This window comes from Acanthochromis polyacanthus, chromosome 13, assembly GCF_021347895.1.
Source record: "Acanthochromis polyacanthus isolate Apoly-LR-REF ecotype Palm Island chromosome 13, KAUST_Apoly_ChrSc, whole genome shotgun sequence".
Classification (NCBI taxonomy): domain Eukaryota; kingdom Metazoa; phylum Chordata; class Actinopteri; family Pomacentridae; genus Acanthochromis; species Acanthochromis polyacanthus.
This window is the reverse complement of record NC_067125.1, coordinates 17,241,563-17,258,466: the sequence shown is the minus strand read 5'-3', so window position 1 is coordinate 17,258,466 and position 16,904 is coordinate 17,241,563. Positions and strand designations below refer to the sequence as shown.

The following is a 16,904-nucleotide window of genomic DNA, read 5'->3' as shown; positions in this document are numbered from 1 at the left end:
CCACTCTAAACACGCACACTCTCATCTCTCCAAATGCATTTAGGCACCGTTGTTTATCAGGTTAATGCTGAATGGCTCGGAGCTAATGGCCTGTGTGATTAACCATGTGCTCCCAAGGCTCACTGAGAGAATCTTACAGTAGCAGTGGAGGTTATCTTCCATGAACTTGGTTGGGCTGTGGCCCCTCCAGTGTCAGCATTACTTTAACAGGCACCTGCAGTATGAAGAAACTGGTTAATGGTAAAATTTACGACAACAGAAAATATCAATGGCAGCACTGATATTGAGTACATATGCAGGAGAGACTCAAAACAGACTCAAATGTTGTTTCATGGTTAACTTCATCAACATGCCTAAAGTATAGTCCCAGATTAAAATCAATTTTCAGTGCACTTTTCTTTCCTAAGCACTGATCGTGTTTATTCCATGTCTGTGAAATCAGTCACTATTATCTCAAAGATACCAAGAAGTTCTGTATCTAACATAAGGCATAAATCTACGGCCACGTTTCGTCCCTTTCTGTGGAAGAGATTTTCTTTCCTATCTACGGGAGAAGCAAACAGGATGGCTTTTCCAGATGTAGAAGAACCAAGTTAGGCTTTTACAGAGATACAAGGCAAACGTTAACACAAGACTTTCAGGGCAGGTGGGTGTCCTGTTCTATTTTTTCCCCCAGCTCGGAAGATATGTTTTACTTTTGAATATGTTGCCTCAGAATGCTACATTTGTTCATAACTGAGTTGGAATGGAATGAGTGTACTATTGTATCCCAAAGTAAGTAAGTGTGGGAAAAAAGCAGAGCAGCACACAGTTTCCATCATTCAAGTAACTTTTTCTTGCACTGGGAGCAAATAAGTTTTATTATTGCAATTATAAAATGAGAGAGGCAAAAAATATGCGCACAGCCAGTGAAAAGTCTGTGTGCCAGTAAGATTGTCACATCAGACTCAAACAGAAACTATATGTTCTCAGAAATTCTTGTTATTTTAAAGCATAAATATTGCATTGAAGGTACAAATGACAAACGAGCGCTACTGCGTGAGGCGACCACATCCTTCATGATGTGCATGACTGGATTAATGGTTCTTCAAAAAGACAGTTCAGTCCCATATTGATGAGCCTTACTAACATCCACAACAGATAACAAAACACTCACAATTTGACTCTGCATCAACAAACACAATCTCTATGCTCCTTTTCTCTGTTATTGCAAGCTTGAAAAGGCCATGATGACAATTGGCATTCTTCCTCAATGTTCAGAGCCATGATTGATTGTGTCTTTTTTTCCAAGCTCGCCAAATCTTGACAACAGCCCGCCTTTCGTCTAATCTTTATTTACGACTGAGCAGATTGTTGAAGCTCACTTTCCTCTCTGTGACAGGTTCCTTAAAGCTTCTTAGCTGTCCTTGAATGACCTTTGACCTTTGTTCTGGTTCATAGGGGGTTGTGTTTTTCCTACTAGCATTTGATGGTGCGTTTCTTCCTCCAGCTACAATGCTTCTTAAACTCACCAGTAAGTACAACAAATTTTCTGTCACAGCGACCTCCTGCCTTACATCATCATTATGATCATAAACACATTTTCATCTTGCATCTCAACATTGTAATATTTCAGATTATTGGCAAACGTCAGGGGGTTTACAGCTTTATTAATTGATGTTTAAAAGAGTAATGGAAGAGTGTTTTTTGTTTCCTGGATGTTTCTATGGTGTATTTCTATAGCTGGTGCTGCAATATCAAATATTTTGTCTACTTTTGATCATGAGCCATTTTCAGATAAGTGCAACAGCTTGCAAAGTGAGCTCTTATTGTTGGGATGAAATCTGTACGACATGGGTTTTGTGGACTCGGATGGTTGCCTGTCCAAGTTATTATTAGTTTGGTAAGCATTCCCTTTCCTGTGTTCATTTGCTACAATAGAAATGTGGGAATACAGACTAGAAAACGGTAGGAAATACAAATCATTCCTGCCCCAGACTCAAATTCCATCCAATAGGGAAGAATCAGTAAATCCAATCAGTTGTGAGTATCAGTTATGACAACTCAAATCTGACATCTAAGACATCTGTATCCATTGAACAGCGCTGAGAGACATACTTGGCAGTGGTGTCCTGCTGATTTGGTTATTGATCTCAACTTGTATCTTCTAATGCTTTTAACATGAGGAGGATGGACACATGCACAGTGGAAGGTTTGTTGATTTATGTAACATCCATGTGCTTCAAATAGTTTTTCTAGCGAGAGGAAGTATGTAGGTCCTTGGAGAAATTGGAAAGGGGAGGTACTGTACTGCAGAGGACAGTAATGTCAATAACACCTAATGAGATATGCAGGAATCAGGACTTGGTGGCCGATACTTGTCTGCAGAGGACACCAGAGCATTCAAGCAGCTGTTTGTTCTCTCCCTTACCTGATGGGAAACTATTATCACTCCATTCATAAGCCAATAGCAGCTTATGGACCAGCACTTTCCATTTGGTTGTGATTTTGTTCAAGAGATGAATAGACTATCAGCACTGTTAAAGTTTGTGTCAGAGAAAACTGACACATTGTACTATACATTTAAATGCATGCAGCTATGTTACCAAAATTTTAAGAAAGAAAGAATTACTTTGTGTTGAGGTCAGAGGTATGTGTCATCTGTTGTGTCGGTCTGTCCATGAGATGAAGATTGATGACCCAAATTTGTAGGTCTGAGGCTCAGAGGCCACATGAGGAGGTTGGTATGGTGAATAGTGAGGAAGAACCTCAAGGGACCTGCAGCTAAAACAAGTTCTGTGCTTTAGTTTAGAAAAGTTACAGGGCTTCATGACAGCTTTTCCCCAAACAGTAGAGAATGGCAAGTTTTTCTGTCAGGGTTCCAGTGAAGGAAGAAGTGTCCAGATTCTTTACTTAGAAATATTTATCAAACAACATTCTAAAAATGCTACATTACTAAGTAAAAGTCCTGAATGAAAAATCCAGATAAGAAAAAGTGCACACATTATAGTCACAAGATGTTCTGGATGTATTAAAGTATTTGTTTGGTCACTCTTGCTGATGTTATTGTAATATTATTATCCAACATCATCAGATTATTGTGCGTTAGCTGCATGTTCCTGCTGTAGTTGCTGCAGGTGGAACTAGTTGTATGCACTTTTAAATAAAGAGATGGCAGATAAATCTGTAGAGTCATCAGATTATTAATTTAAAGTATAAATCAAAGTTTTGATACACAAATAATTTCCTGTTTTAGGACCTTTTCCTCTAATCTTTATTAATTTGATTTTTTTGTGAGAAGCAATCAATATTTGGTGCCTCTTGTCACAACTCATACTATAAATATCTAAAATGTAACCCCAACAACACATTGTTTTTTGGAAGATGTCAGATGTCAAAAAGGCAAGAGACCATTGGTTTAATTTTAACCATGTGTTGTATTTTAAAAGCTTGTTAAATTACCCATTATGTACAATCTTCAACTTTAAAGTAGTTAAAGCTGTTGAATAAATGGGAGAAGTACAGTATTTCCCTCTGAAATACCATGCAGTGAAAGTATAAAGCAGCATACAATCATAATATTAAAGAAAAGAACCTCACAATTGTACTTAAGTACAGCACCTAGATAAAAGGAGTTACTTTCCATCAAACTCCATCAAGAAACTTGTGAAAACCTTAGAAGTAAGTGTGTCTTTGCCAGAGGAATAGAATGATTACACAATATGTATGATAGAGTAGGACTATTTTGTCTTTTAAACCCTGTTATCTTGGAGGATTAAAGGTCCACTTGTGACATCAGGCAAATCTATGGAGACTTATTATAGTTAACTCATTGCATCCATGTGTGTATGGATCCATGTGTGGTACTTACATGTGGTTGGCCTGTCGAATAAATCCACATTCCCAACAGCTGAACCAAGGCAGAAATGGTTATCTTAATGCCAGCATGTGCCAAGAGTAATGCTGCTCAGATGCACAGTAAAAATGGGCAAAATAGGACTGAATGAAACCTCCAATTTTGCGTGAATCGCATATAATCAAAAAATTTTCTTGGTTCTGTGAGAAAGCAAGGAATTGTTCAGATGCTCATAACAGCATATATTGGGCTAATAAAGAAATAATCCACCCAAGGCCATCCGAGCACTCATATGTATATGGACAAGAACGCATCATCTGTAACTGTTTACGATTACTTTTCTGCTCTAGCAAAATACAACAATGAATAGCAACTGTTAAAGATTTACATTCAAAGCTCTACATTTTATACTAAATGCCTTTGGGTGTCCACATATTGTAGCATGTGGTACTTTACATGCACACTGTTTTTCTGAATAAATGTTTGGACGTTTGGATTTGGGGTTAGTGTTTTCCACCATTTTTGTTGGTTATTAGAGTCAAAACTATATCATTTGTGAGCCTTTGAAAAACTTAGGTTGGACAAAAGACCTGGAAGTTAAGATAATAAACACTCAAAGTGTACACATCATTTTCTGCAAGATTACTAAATTTTTGTGAGAAAAAATGCAATAAGTAAACACGCGTTTCCTGGGCAGTTATTGTGCATGTTTTTAATGTCATTACCTTGTGTTTATGCCTTCTGTGGCCTCAGTCTACATGCTGGTGGTTCGCCTCACAGCAAGAAAGTGCTAGCTTTGAACCTGCTGTTCAGCTGGGGCCTTTCTTTGTGGGGTTTGTATGTTCTTCCTGTGCCTGTTTGAGTTTTCTGTGATGTAGGGGACCTGTAAAGGAAGGACTTTAACCTCTTGTGACCCTCTACAGAATGAAGTGGGAATAAGTGATGGGTAGATGTATGGAAGCAGTGATATATAACTTTACTTTTTTATTGTTTCTGACCTTTCCCCTCTCGGGAAATACTATTTGTAAGTAGGAAAATGTCTTGAAAGTCATTGCATTTGTCTTAAAAATGTACAGTGTGACTTCTTCTCATCTTTGTCTTCAGAGTTAATCTATTTAGCAGATCTCATCGTCTCATCCACTGATGTAAGAGCACGAACCTCTGCATATTTCAGTGACTTTCAGTGACAAACGTGAGAATTGCCGTGCTGTAAATCTACTTTATGCTGATAATAAGTGCTATTCTTCACCTCATTCACAATGGTTGTTGAATAAACTGCTGAGTTTCTTGGACACATGGACAGTAGACTTGAATAAATAAATCGTCTGCACAGTTAAATCATGTCTTGAAGATTTGGTCCAAGAGTCATTTTGCTAACAATTTAGCTTTTCTCACGTTAAAGCACTTTTACTCCAGATATGTCTTCATTTGACGACTGTCAGAGCCTGACTGGGCCAAGCCACAAAGTTCAAAAAAGCCAAAATTGTGAAACCACACTGATCTGAATATGTGTCTGTTCGATGTTTTAGTTGGCTGAACTTGTCTTTGAGGTTTTAGTTCAATTTAGAGTATACTTAGGAGCATTATTGCAGCTTGCTCCGAAATAAACAACCATGACAACATGGTCGGTGTCCCTGACACCTATTTCTTGAAGTAAAATTTAGAATCAGAATCAGAATTGGAATCGGCTTTGTTGCCAAGTAGGTTTTTACACTTAGAAGGAATTTTCTCTGATGCTCTTGGTGCAAGTACAGATAAAATAAAAAGATAAAAAGATGATTCACTGCCTTACGAACCCCACTATACCCAGATCTCAACTCTAAAATGCTTTGAAAGGGCCTAAACGAATGTGTCTCTAAATATGGTCTCCCTCTCTCTCTCTGTCTCTCTCTCTCTCTCTCTGCTTGGCATCTTGATGATGATGGCAAATGACCCTGAGCTAATATGGAGAGCTCGTTAGGGCTGCAGGATCAAAGTTTGGATGTGTACGGGGGGCAGGGCCCTGAGGTTAAGAGTCTATGTCACGTCCCTGAGAGTTGATGAAAAGTGCAGAGCAGGGTTGTGTCTCTGTGGGCAGCTATGGGTGTGTGTATGCAGTGTGTGTGAGTGTGTGTGTTTTTCAGGATTGGACAGAACATTTACTAGATCCCCCCTAGTGAAGGGGAATGCGCTGAATGCTGGACTACTGTGTAAGGGAAGGCTTGTAAAGGCCAATGCAGGTCAATACAGCACAGACGGCCAGGAAGGTGCAATGACGAGTTGGAAAGCTGAAGTAAGCAGTCTTCCTCTGCTTTTCATTATAATTTGCAGAGGAAATTTATGCACGTGCAAACTTGTGTATGTGCAATCACAACAAGGTAATTTTTCAGAATAAGAACTACGATAAAGATGAGCCAGAAGGCCAGCTAATAACCTGCAAAATCTATCATCATCTATAAAAATTCCTGAAACAAAGTCTGTCTCTCCAGATGACCCAGTTAACCCTGCATGCCCTCAGAAACTAAGTGTGGGTGTGGCCTGAGAAAGATATGGCGACCCATCCTTAGTTTCTGAGGTCCTGCAGAATTCTACAGATTTTGTACATTTATTTTTTCCCTATTATTACACATGTAGAGGAGAAACATTCGTGCTGTGAGCGTATTTTGTCTCAGTTGCTGTTTTTTCTTGTTTCCTGTTCCGCCTACTGTAAATTGTGTGGTCATACAGCACCTCTTCCTCTCCATATACACACATGGTTGCAATAATTCAGCACCACTCATCCAAACTACTGTACTTTGCATCCCATCAGATGAAATAATCTGAATAGGCTATTGATAACACATCTCGCATGCTCAGCTGGAGACAATTTTGCCCAAATGGATTGCTGTGCCTTCATGCCATTATCAGGGAGTAGCTCTCACAGTCTTTTTTCTTCTCAAAATCTGTGTTTTTGTGTTTACTCCTGCGTGCAGATGTATGAAGACCGAAACACTATCAAATATTTTATCTGAACAACAGATACAATTTTTTCATACCCTGCTGTCTTTTTATGAAACTGGCCAAGTTGTCTGTTGCTCTGTGGGTGTCTTCCTCCTCTTGGACCAGCAGGAGAGTTCTGGCAAATACTTTAGTCTATTAATTTAACATGTCTAAAACTGTTTTTTTCCACTTTGTTGCTTGGCTATGTTGCTTACTTGCAATGCATTTCACTGTATGTGCTTTAGCTTAACCTTTGCATAAATACTTCAACACCAGGAGATTAAGGGCGTTATACTGCTCATTTTATGCTCACAAAGCCTAAACAAGTGTTAAAAACCTTAAACGAGCTCTGTAATGATCAGATTCACTTCCTTGTTTATTAAAGAACAGCCAAAGGCAAGTTGTGGGAGACTTTCATGAAGTATCTATCATGTGATACAGCACCGTTATAAAGACTGACAGGTTGGTTATGAGCTCTCAGTCGACACAAAGAAGCTGCCAAACATCTTGTCTCTGTAAAGCACACTGTTTCCTGCTTTTCGCTATCTCCTGACTGTTTCTTTTTTCTTTCCAAGTTGTGCTTCTGAAATCTCCTGTGATGAACAAATGATTGCCAAGTACAGATAGGGACCAAATTAAATGTTTTTAACAGATGGGGACAAAATATTAAATAACTTTTTCTTTCCACTTTAGTTTTATTCTTTGACATCAGGTGTCTGTGGAAGTACAATGCATCTCAGCATCACCTTTCACTACACCAGTCATATAACACCGTATCATCTATGAAGTTTGGCTTTCTTGCCACATAGACAGGAACTACAGTGGCAGAAGCAGCGGTTTGACGAGGTTATACATACTGTACGTCACATCAGGATAAAGTTCATTTAGGGATTTACACAGTAAATACAATACTGTGTCTGAGTATTTTTTCATTTGCTCTTTTTCTCACAAGACCATATAGGTTCCATTAATGACGACTTTATGGAAAACTGTCATTTAGTCTTCTCAGGCAGGGTTTTGATTTTCCTTACATCCTTTAATACGCATATCATTTCAACTGATTACATTAGCATGTGAGCAATTTCTAATTGCTGCTAATAGAACACTGTTTCAAGATCAGGGATTTCAGTAAAGCAGAAACAATATCAAGTGTTTCTATCTATTATATGACCACCATACATGTTGCAAACAAAAAAAGTCTGTCAAAGTCTGCTATAAATCACAGTATTTCCTGTTTACCTCATCATGACTACTGCTAATATCTGAAACCATAGTTAGTTGTTTGCATTTATAAATCTTTATATTTAGTCTAATATGAAAATAACACATATTAGAGCACATATCAGCTGTCTTTAAAGGCACTCTTAGTGGTGATATACAGTTAGGAGGAATCAGTGTCACTGTCAGTAGGAACTGTTTCTGACTGTGGGGTTACACTGATATCAAAGCATTTCTGTCACAGTGTTTGAACGACAGCTGGGTCGTGATTAATACAGTGATGATGGAAATTATACGGTCACGATGTTTTTCTTTATGCTGAAAAGGGAAAACACAATGAGGCGTCTGCAAAGATGGAGAAAGGTTGGCTTACCGGGGGCTAAAAAGCTGTTTCTCCTCACAGTTGTTTCAGTGTTTTGTAGCATGTGCATTATGCTAGTAAGCCTTTTAATCCTTTTCTTTCAGATGTTAACGAATGTGAAGTGGGTAAAGGCGGCTGTGAGGGCTACTGCTGCAACACCATCGGCACCTACTACTGCAAGTGTCCTGAAGGCAGTAGACTGGGACCAGATGGTAAAGCCTGCCATGGTAAGATGGACATCTGGCTGAGGCTGGTATGCACAAGCAGACAGACTTTACCAGGCTGCCTGCCCAGCCAGGGTTTACTGCACTGTTTTATGAATGGAAGAGGGTGTTTCTTTTCACTTCGAGTGTGAATGAATTGATGTTGAAAATGGCTGGTTTGTTTCCAAATTTAATACAAAAGAATCCAGTGTGACGCATACGAAAGCAAGTCTTTAACTAGTGGTGGAGTTTTTGACCTCTAATAGAGCTATGAAGTAATTTTTAAGAGGTTTGTGTAATCTATGTGAGTAAATGGAGGAAAACTAATCAACTTCATAATTGATTTTAAATGAAACTTTTAATGGACATTTCTGCACAAGTCAAACAGAGATTTTACCATCTTCATCTCAAACACTATGTTGTGGTCCACTTTCCTGTCTTAATTTAGCCTCAGCCTTGAATTACAGGCACACTGGACAGTGAGATAAACTCAAAAGATAAATATATCTTTTGTTTGTCTCACAACACATTTGCCAAACTTGAAGTGTTCGGAAATGTGCAATTTTACAGCTTGTCATTACCCTGTGCTTTTGGTAGAAATGTGCATGACAATACCCCTGTAGCTTCACCAGCTTTACTGCAGTTTTACTAACTTTTGCAAGGAGAATTATTTTAGCCATTTTACTGTTTACCTTCATCTGCAGGTACAGGTAGACACACAAGCATTCACCTTTTCCTTGCTGATCTCTCACAAATCTTCTATAAACACTATCTGGACCCGCTCAGCAAATAACAGCTTTAAAGCCCAATAGTGTTCAAAAACCTTGGACCTAATTTGTGCCTCTTTATTTTACTGCACATAATAGAAATTTCTACCTTCATGAATTTCAGTTAAAAAAAAAAACTTCCTACAATGAACATCGAGCATTTTTTTGCTGGCAACCTGAATATGTACATGTTTACATTGGTAATGTTAGTGTGTTAGTTGCCGTTTCTACTTTATGGGTGTAAATGAATGTGTGTTTGGTATCAGGTCAAACTCATGCATGGAAATGAGTCCAGTGTCCTTCATAATTTTGCAGAAGTATTTATTCCATTTTGACCTACTGAAGACCTACTAATCTGTCTAGACTTCAGGCTGTAAAGAGCAGAAATAACAGCAGGCTGCACTGCTTTCTCAGTTTGTCGGCCTCGTCTAACAGAAATATGCCGAGTTAGCGCGGGGCACTGAGGCCCATTTGTTCCTCAGAGCTGCAGGTGTGAACAAGTGCCCCTGACCTTAAACCTTTAGGACAGGATATTGTCACTCTGTGATAATTTAAAGCCTAAGAAGTTACTGGAGAACTGGAGAAGATAGACGGAAGTGGCTTCAGCAGCTGTGAAGCTCTACTTTTATGGGCTTTTGTGTGAATAGTACATCTTTATGGGAAGAGACAGCAAGTTTGACTTTAGACTGTAGCGGAAAAACAAGCACAGTTGTTTTTAGAATTAGTTTCATCTGTTTGCGACTTTTGCATTCTTGAAACTATGAGACTAGTGAAATTGGTTACTTTGACATCTAATAGCATCTACACTGCTTTTCGTTCAATTTTCCCTGTAGAAAATATACAGATATTTAGATTCCTGTTCTCATAATCAGTTGCATACGTTCTCTTTGGGTTTCTGTAAATTCCGTTCCTGCAGCATTCCGACCACCTGTTGATTTTTTTTTCGCTTTTGTGCCAATCAAGTAGTACTCCCACATATTTGTTGTGCCACTTTGTCTAGCTGTAGATGCTAGCTCAGCAGCTTAGCTTAGAGCCAGACGGTGTCACACGATACCATTCAGCCCTCGTGCCCTCTGACCTCCGACACCGCCGCCACCACTCCCGGCCCTGCTCCCGCACGCACCGCCTCACCCATCGGTGAAAAGCTGTCATTGTGAGTCTCCCATTGAAATCCTTTCACATGAGGAGACCAATAAGTATATTAACCTTGACAAACCTCCCTCAGTGTCCTTTATTTTGCATCCTAGGCGTCCTCTACAATAGCTGCCTGTGTGTTAAAACACAAAAGAGCCCTGCTTCACAGGAGGTCGTAGTTGAATATTTACTTCAGCACTCATGCAGATGTCTAAATAAATTGGGCAAACAAATATCCTTTTTCCTGATCACGCTAATCTTACGCGTGGGGTATGAAAAGGATTATTTTTCCGGCTAACAGCCTCCACTTTGGCACCCCTCCCCTCCATCGCTCCTATAATTGGACACAAGATAATTAAAAGAGTCCTGAGATCATTTTGGAGCGAGCTGTTCCCACGGGTTTGCCAGGGAGGTGAGAGTGCACAGAGAGAATACATGCACATACACAAATGGTCGCACACACGCAAACTATTTGAAAATGATTTGCAATATTTGCGCTGCTTTGGAAGTGCTCTGACCTCCGAGGAACCTGCTAAATGATGGTAGTGTTGTGCTTGCTCACATAAACTGAACCACATGTTCCTAGAAACAAAATAAAGGAGAAATTGCTACGCAATTTTACCCTCCTTTCACACATCTACAGTGGTGGTGTGAGCTGGAAAGTCAGAGATGACAGCAAGGAGGAAGCGAGGAGGATGAATGATGTATTGTCCAGATGTGTAGTAAAGTCTGATCATCCTTGAATGGAGTGTTCAGGTATGCCATCTTCACAGTTTGCTTCGGTCTCTGTGGAACTCAAGCCTCGGTTCGACACATGTGCAGCCATGTAGACCCTCCACTGACGAGCTGTGCAGGAAGCAAATTGATTGCATGCATACTACTGCACAAACAGCAGGAGAACCCATTCATCATGCACCCCAAACTGTACATGTATATTTCTTTCCAACAGCGCTCAGGGCACAGGGTCACTGTGGCATCATGCTGCTGGAGCAAGCATCCTCCTCACAGATGCATTAACTACCTCAATGGAGAGGATTTACAAAAACTTTATATAATGAACAAGCTTTTGGCAATTTCCTTCTCTAGAATGCCGGAGAGAATGAGAAATATGGATTGTGGGACTCAAAGTAAGATTTTCTACAAAAGGTAAAACTGAAAAAAATGGAGATGTGGTCAAAATGGCATTATTACAGCTCTTTATTTCTAGTGCCATAAAACTGTGCTTTTAATTTGCTCTTATTTGGCACACTGCAAATGGAATTTTTAATTACAGCACCTCAAAGCTGGATGTGAGATTTTATGAAGGGTAATAAAGCCTTGATTCTAAAATGCTTAATTTAAGCTTCCATTCATTTAACAATTAGTTTCCCACAGTTGACCACATACGCCCATATTCACTGTTCACCGAAGCTCCAATTTTTAATCTAAAACATGGCTTAGTCAGAGAGGTTGTTAATGTGGGCTTCTAACTGTGTCATTTTCATAAAAATAATGCTTGTAAATAAAATTTTAGAAACAGTCTAGTGAAATCAAATTCCTGTCGATCGATAATGACTTCTGCCGTGGTTTGAGGTTTTGTGCAATTTTGTAGCAACATTCTGATCCATTAAAGGATTCCCTAAAGATCATCATGTTTCCTATCGTCTATAATGCACATGTGTGTGTGTGTTCAGATGTTAATGAGTGTGAGGAGCTCAATGGAGGATGCCAGCAAACTTGTGTCAACACACGGGGCTCTTATCACTGTGAGTGCAGCGAAGGCTTCCGCATGCACACTGATGGTCGGACCTGCATTGGTAAGCAATAAACAGAAGTATTTATTACACTTGTGGTAACCATTTTCACTCTTCTCCTCCCCACACACAGCGTTTTTCCCATATTAATAATGCAGAGGTTTTTGGAACTTTAACTCTGTTATGCTCAGGGATAACATATACGATACTGTTCAAAAGTTTGCCTTCTGTGCTTCAAGGAATAATTGGACATTTATAGAAATATGGTTAAAGGCTTGTGTTTGAATATATACACTACCAGTCAAAAATTTAAACACCCATTCTCATTCAGTGGTTTTTAATTTAATTATTTTTTTTACATTGTAGATTAACACTGAAGACATCAAAACTATAAAAGAATACATGCGGAATTCTGTTGTAGACAAAAAAGTGTCAATCTTCAGTATTAATCTGCAGTGTAGAAAATAATACAAACAAATGAAAAGCTCTGAATGAAAAGGTGTGTCCAAACTTTTGACTTGTAGTGTACAAATCACCCTTTCCCTTATTTTTCCATGAGGCTGTAGTGGAACCAGTAGCCAGTTAGCTTAGCATGAAAGTTTAATAGAATATTAATGTATTTACACTGACCACCTGAGATTTCCTCATGTGCCTGTTGGCTAGCAGCCTCTTCACACATGGTACAAATATGCAGCCCCTGTTGGCTCCCAGGAGACTGGTTTCACACCCTCTTTGTTTCCAAACTATGTGAAAGAAAATGCAGAAAAAATACCTGCTTGTTTAAATGTATGCACTGATACATAAAGGAATAGCAGTGCTGAGCTTCACTGAATAATCTGTGTCCAGAGAGAGGAATCGTGACATGATTTAATAGGAAACTACAAGGTGGTAAAGTACTTTACCCCTTTTTAGCACCATAAAACCAGTAGGTAATGAGAAAATTTGCTCCTCGCTGAAAATCTGTACTCCTCTGTTTCTTTTGGTGCGATATATTTTCTCTTAATATTCCCATTTGCCAGCTGCAGCTTCGTATTAGAGGATAGCTCTAGAGGCAGAGTGATGGCTAATTGTGTCTGTTGAAGCCATCAGTGTTAAAAACCAGCCGTCCTTTCGGTTTTACAGCCTGGCTGTGTCATCATGTCTGTGTTTAGAGCACCCAAAAGACGTACAGCTAATATTCATATTTGGCACGTCATTATGTCACATGAGCGATAGGATGGAAAGATCATTAGAAAGTAACCATGGGTACCTCACCGGACCCGGATTAAATATCATTTTCCAGTTTCCAGCTTTTAACCAAGTGTTTTCCATAAGTATGCGGCTGTAGAGTTTGAGGTGTGAAAGCCAGTTTGGATTGTCAGCAAATTCAATTATAACTGTTGTCCCCTGTGAGATGCTGTATAACTGCTGAAAGTTTCACTACTATTAAGTCTATAAATGGATACCTGAGCTGATGGGTTTTATGCCTATTTTTATACCTATTTTTTTATTGTTGTTTTATTTTCTTTTGTTTTAGCTGTGAATTCTTGCTTGGTGTTGAACGGCGGATGTGAGCACGTATGCGTGGACATGGGGAACAATCACTACAAATGCGAGTGTCGCAAGAACTATCAGCTGAAGAGAGATGGAAGGCACTGTGAATGTAAGTCATCATCTATGAATATGTCATTCATTTATACCTCTACAATAACTTGTCTTCCTGAGGTGCATCTACTGCTGCAAACTGGGAAAAAAAAAAAGTTTTTTGGCTATTTCTAATGTGCAAGGTAGGAAAATGTAAAGAAGGAATTTGAGGAGCAGGAATTCATATTAGTCTTCCTGGACCTCAACATGTATTTATTAGTTTTACGAGGGATCTTGTCATATCAGTGCCAGATTCACAATATGGGAAACCGTTTTTGTGCAGTTTCTGAAGAAGAAGGCTGAGGTGGCCTGTACAGGAGTTAAATTTAGATGTTACTGTGGAGTTGAGAATTATAACTGCCATTTAAACTGTCTGACGTCTCTTTGTTTATTGGTTTATTTGTATGTGTGCCTCTTACTGTGTGTTTGTGCGTGTGTTAGTGAGGGACCCCTGTCAGGAGAGGAATGGAGGCTGCACTCAGCTGTGTGTTTCAGAAAATGACCGAGTTCACTGCAGCTGCCGACCTGGTTTTACTTTGGCCGGAGATGGCAAGAGCTGTGACGGTGAGGAATTTCTCTCTCTCTCTCTCTCTCTCTCTCTCTCTCTCTCTCTCTCTCTCTCTCTCTCTCTCTCTCTCTCTCCCTCTCACACACACTCACACACACACACACACACACACACACACACACACACACACACACACACACACACACACACACACACACACACAAGTATACACAAAAAATATACAACAGTTACAGCAACCGTTCACCATCTTACATGTGGCACATTTTTAAGTATGTAAAGTCAGCACAAGAGCCTTCATGCAGATAAAATGATGTGGTTGTAGGAATTTTACTGGCACCCATCCAATGATATCCAGATTCTTGTCAGTGGTTTGACTTCCGCTTCAGTTGCGACATCAGTGGATGACTCTTCCAAATCATTTGACATTCTTGTCAACAGTTTCTGCAAAAGCATTTTTTATCCTCGCTTCTGTACCAGACGTTGCTCGCTTTTCAGTGAAAATACTCACGAAACCACCCACTGAGGAGCTTTTCACACATTGTTCAGGCTCTGAAAATCATCCAAGAATGGAAGAAAACAACTGCACCACTGTTTAAAAGAATAACATTAATGTTTTTTTTTTCCTTAAGTTAGAACCACATTCAACCTCTGTTTGGAAGCAAAGCAATCTGCCCTCCAACAGACCTGTATCAATTTGAGCCTCATGCTGGAAACGGTCGTTACGATCCATCTCCCTTACATTTCTTCTGCTCCAGGAGAGGCCAGAGTAATGTGAACCCTGACAAAGCCTTCCTTTTGGAGGAAGAACTGGCTGTATTGTTTGGAAATCCTTTACAAATCCATATTTTTATGACTCTGACTGAGACTTAGAGTTGGTGCATGATCTCTTTATGTCTGCACACATGTGTGCTTTGTTTCAAAAACTGTTTCTGTTCCTGTATGAAACCCTTCTACTCTTCAGCGCCAACTGCTGGAATTAAGTCAGGATGCTTAATTCCTGTAAATAATTTGAGAAGTACGAGACATTTATCAGCTCCATGAGCTCTTCGATAACACCCTGAGACATATTGTTGTGTTTCACAACATTTCAAAGTAGATAAATCTTCGATACAAACTGTCTGCTCATGTACATTTTTTCTATATCTTTGTACAACTGTCTACTTTTGATAGATCTGTGTAAACAAGCATGTGTGTGGATTATTATCTGTCTCCTATAGACACTGATGAGTGCAGCTCAGGCCGCGCCAAGTGTTCCCATGGTTGTGTCAACATGCTGGGCTCCTTTAGCTGCGTGTGTCATCCGGGTTTTGAACTTGGTGCTGATGGGAAACAGTGCTACCGTAAGTAAAGACAGAAGGAATTAAATCCAACAAGTTCCACCTACTGCTGAGCATTTTTCTTTGAGCAAATGTGCAAATCCTCCTCCCTCAAATCCTCTGCATGTCACTTTTGAACAAAATCCTAAAACATACAGATCTTGCAAAGCGGCATGACAAATTATCAATTGATCATGATCATTTGCAAATTTAACTCGTTTGTCTAGTAAGCTTTCCCACGCTCCAGCTACACTTGGGATGATTTTTTACAACCACAAACTTATCTTCTCTGTTCTTCTCTTTAATGTGCCTGCAATTTGTTACCAACAGAGACAGAGCTGGATAGGACAGACTGACACTTATTGGTTATTCATTTCATGGCTGCAAAAGAAAGACAGATACAATTTTGACACCAATAAGTGATAATTAAAAAATTCAAGAGTCTCAAGGATAAATCCAAATCCATGTCCATCCTAAATTCATCATTGCGTTTGGTAGGTAGAGCAGTTAAAAGGCAGAAAGAGACATGCTTCACTTTTCAATATCATTGTAATACAAGCCATATTTGTGCTTAAGCAGGGATTTTCCCCTCTTCATCTTCAGCAACTAATTACAGGACCGGGACAAACCATTCTAGTCCTCATTAGCCTGAAATGCCCTACAACGTTGTCTTGATGTTGCAGCTCTGGTTGTGTGTTGTAGCTGTGGTTTCACTCCTCTCACCTCCAGGCATTGAGATGGAGATTGTGAACAGCTGTGAGAAGAACAATGGAGGTTGCTCTCATCATTGTGAACATACCACCAACGGCCCCCTGTGCTCCTGCAACCAAGGCTACCAGCTAGACCGAGACAGAAAGACCTGCGTAGGTAAGAACTTCTCCTACTACAGTTTTGTAAACCATATTTCTCTGTCTTTGTTTCTTTATTGCCTTTTCAGTCTCTTCTTCCATTTTCATGAACTTATGGATTCTCTGCGTCTGTCTTCCCACTTGTCTGTTGAGACCAACTCTTTTCCATTTTGTGCCTTCCTCAGACAGTAATGAGTGTGTCAGTGAGGAGTCCTGCTGCAGCCACTTCTGTAGAAACTATCCAGGCGGCTATGAGTGCAGCTGCAGAGCCGGCCACAGACTAAATCCAGACGGCTGCGGCTGCGACGGTAAGAGTGCAGGCTTCTTAGCAGATTACCTCGTCTGGTGACTTTTGGTGTTTTCTGTGTTGTGGCTCAGC

At 39.7% G+C, this 16,904-nt stretch overlaps 1 protein-coding gene across 1 annotated transcript in view; it reads left to right on the top strand.

Moving 5' to 3' along the window:
- The window catches only part of megf6 (multiple EGF like domains 6), a 70,541-nt gene that overhangs the window by 19,700 nt on the left and 33,937 nt on the right, over nt 1-16,904 (top strand). Inside the window, exons 5-11 of the mRNA XM_022192570.2 lie at nt 8,477-8,599; nt 12,150-12,272; nt 13,726-13,851; nt 14,274-14,396; nt 15,579-15,701; nt 16,407-16,544; nt 16,711-16,833. Coding sequence (XP_022048262.2) covers nt 8,477-8,599; nt 12,150-12,272; nt 13,726-13,851; nt 14,274-14,396; nt 15,579-15,701; nt 16,407-16,544; nt 16,711-16,833 — 879 coding nt within the window. The remainder of the gene's footprint in view (nt 1-8,476; nt 8,600-12,149; nt 12,273-13,725; nt 13,852-14,273; nt 14,397-15,578; nt 15,702-16,406; nt 16,545-16,710; nt 16,834-16,904) is intronic.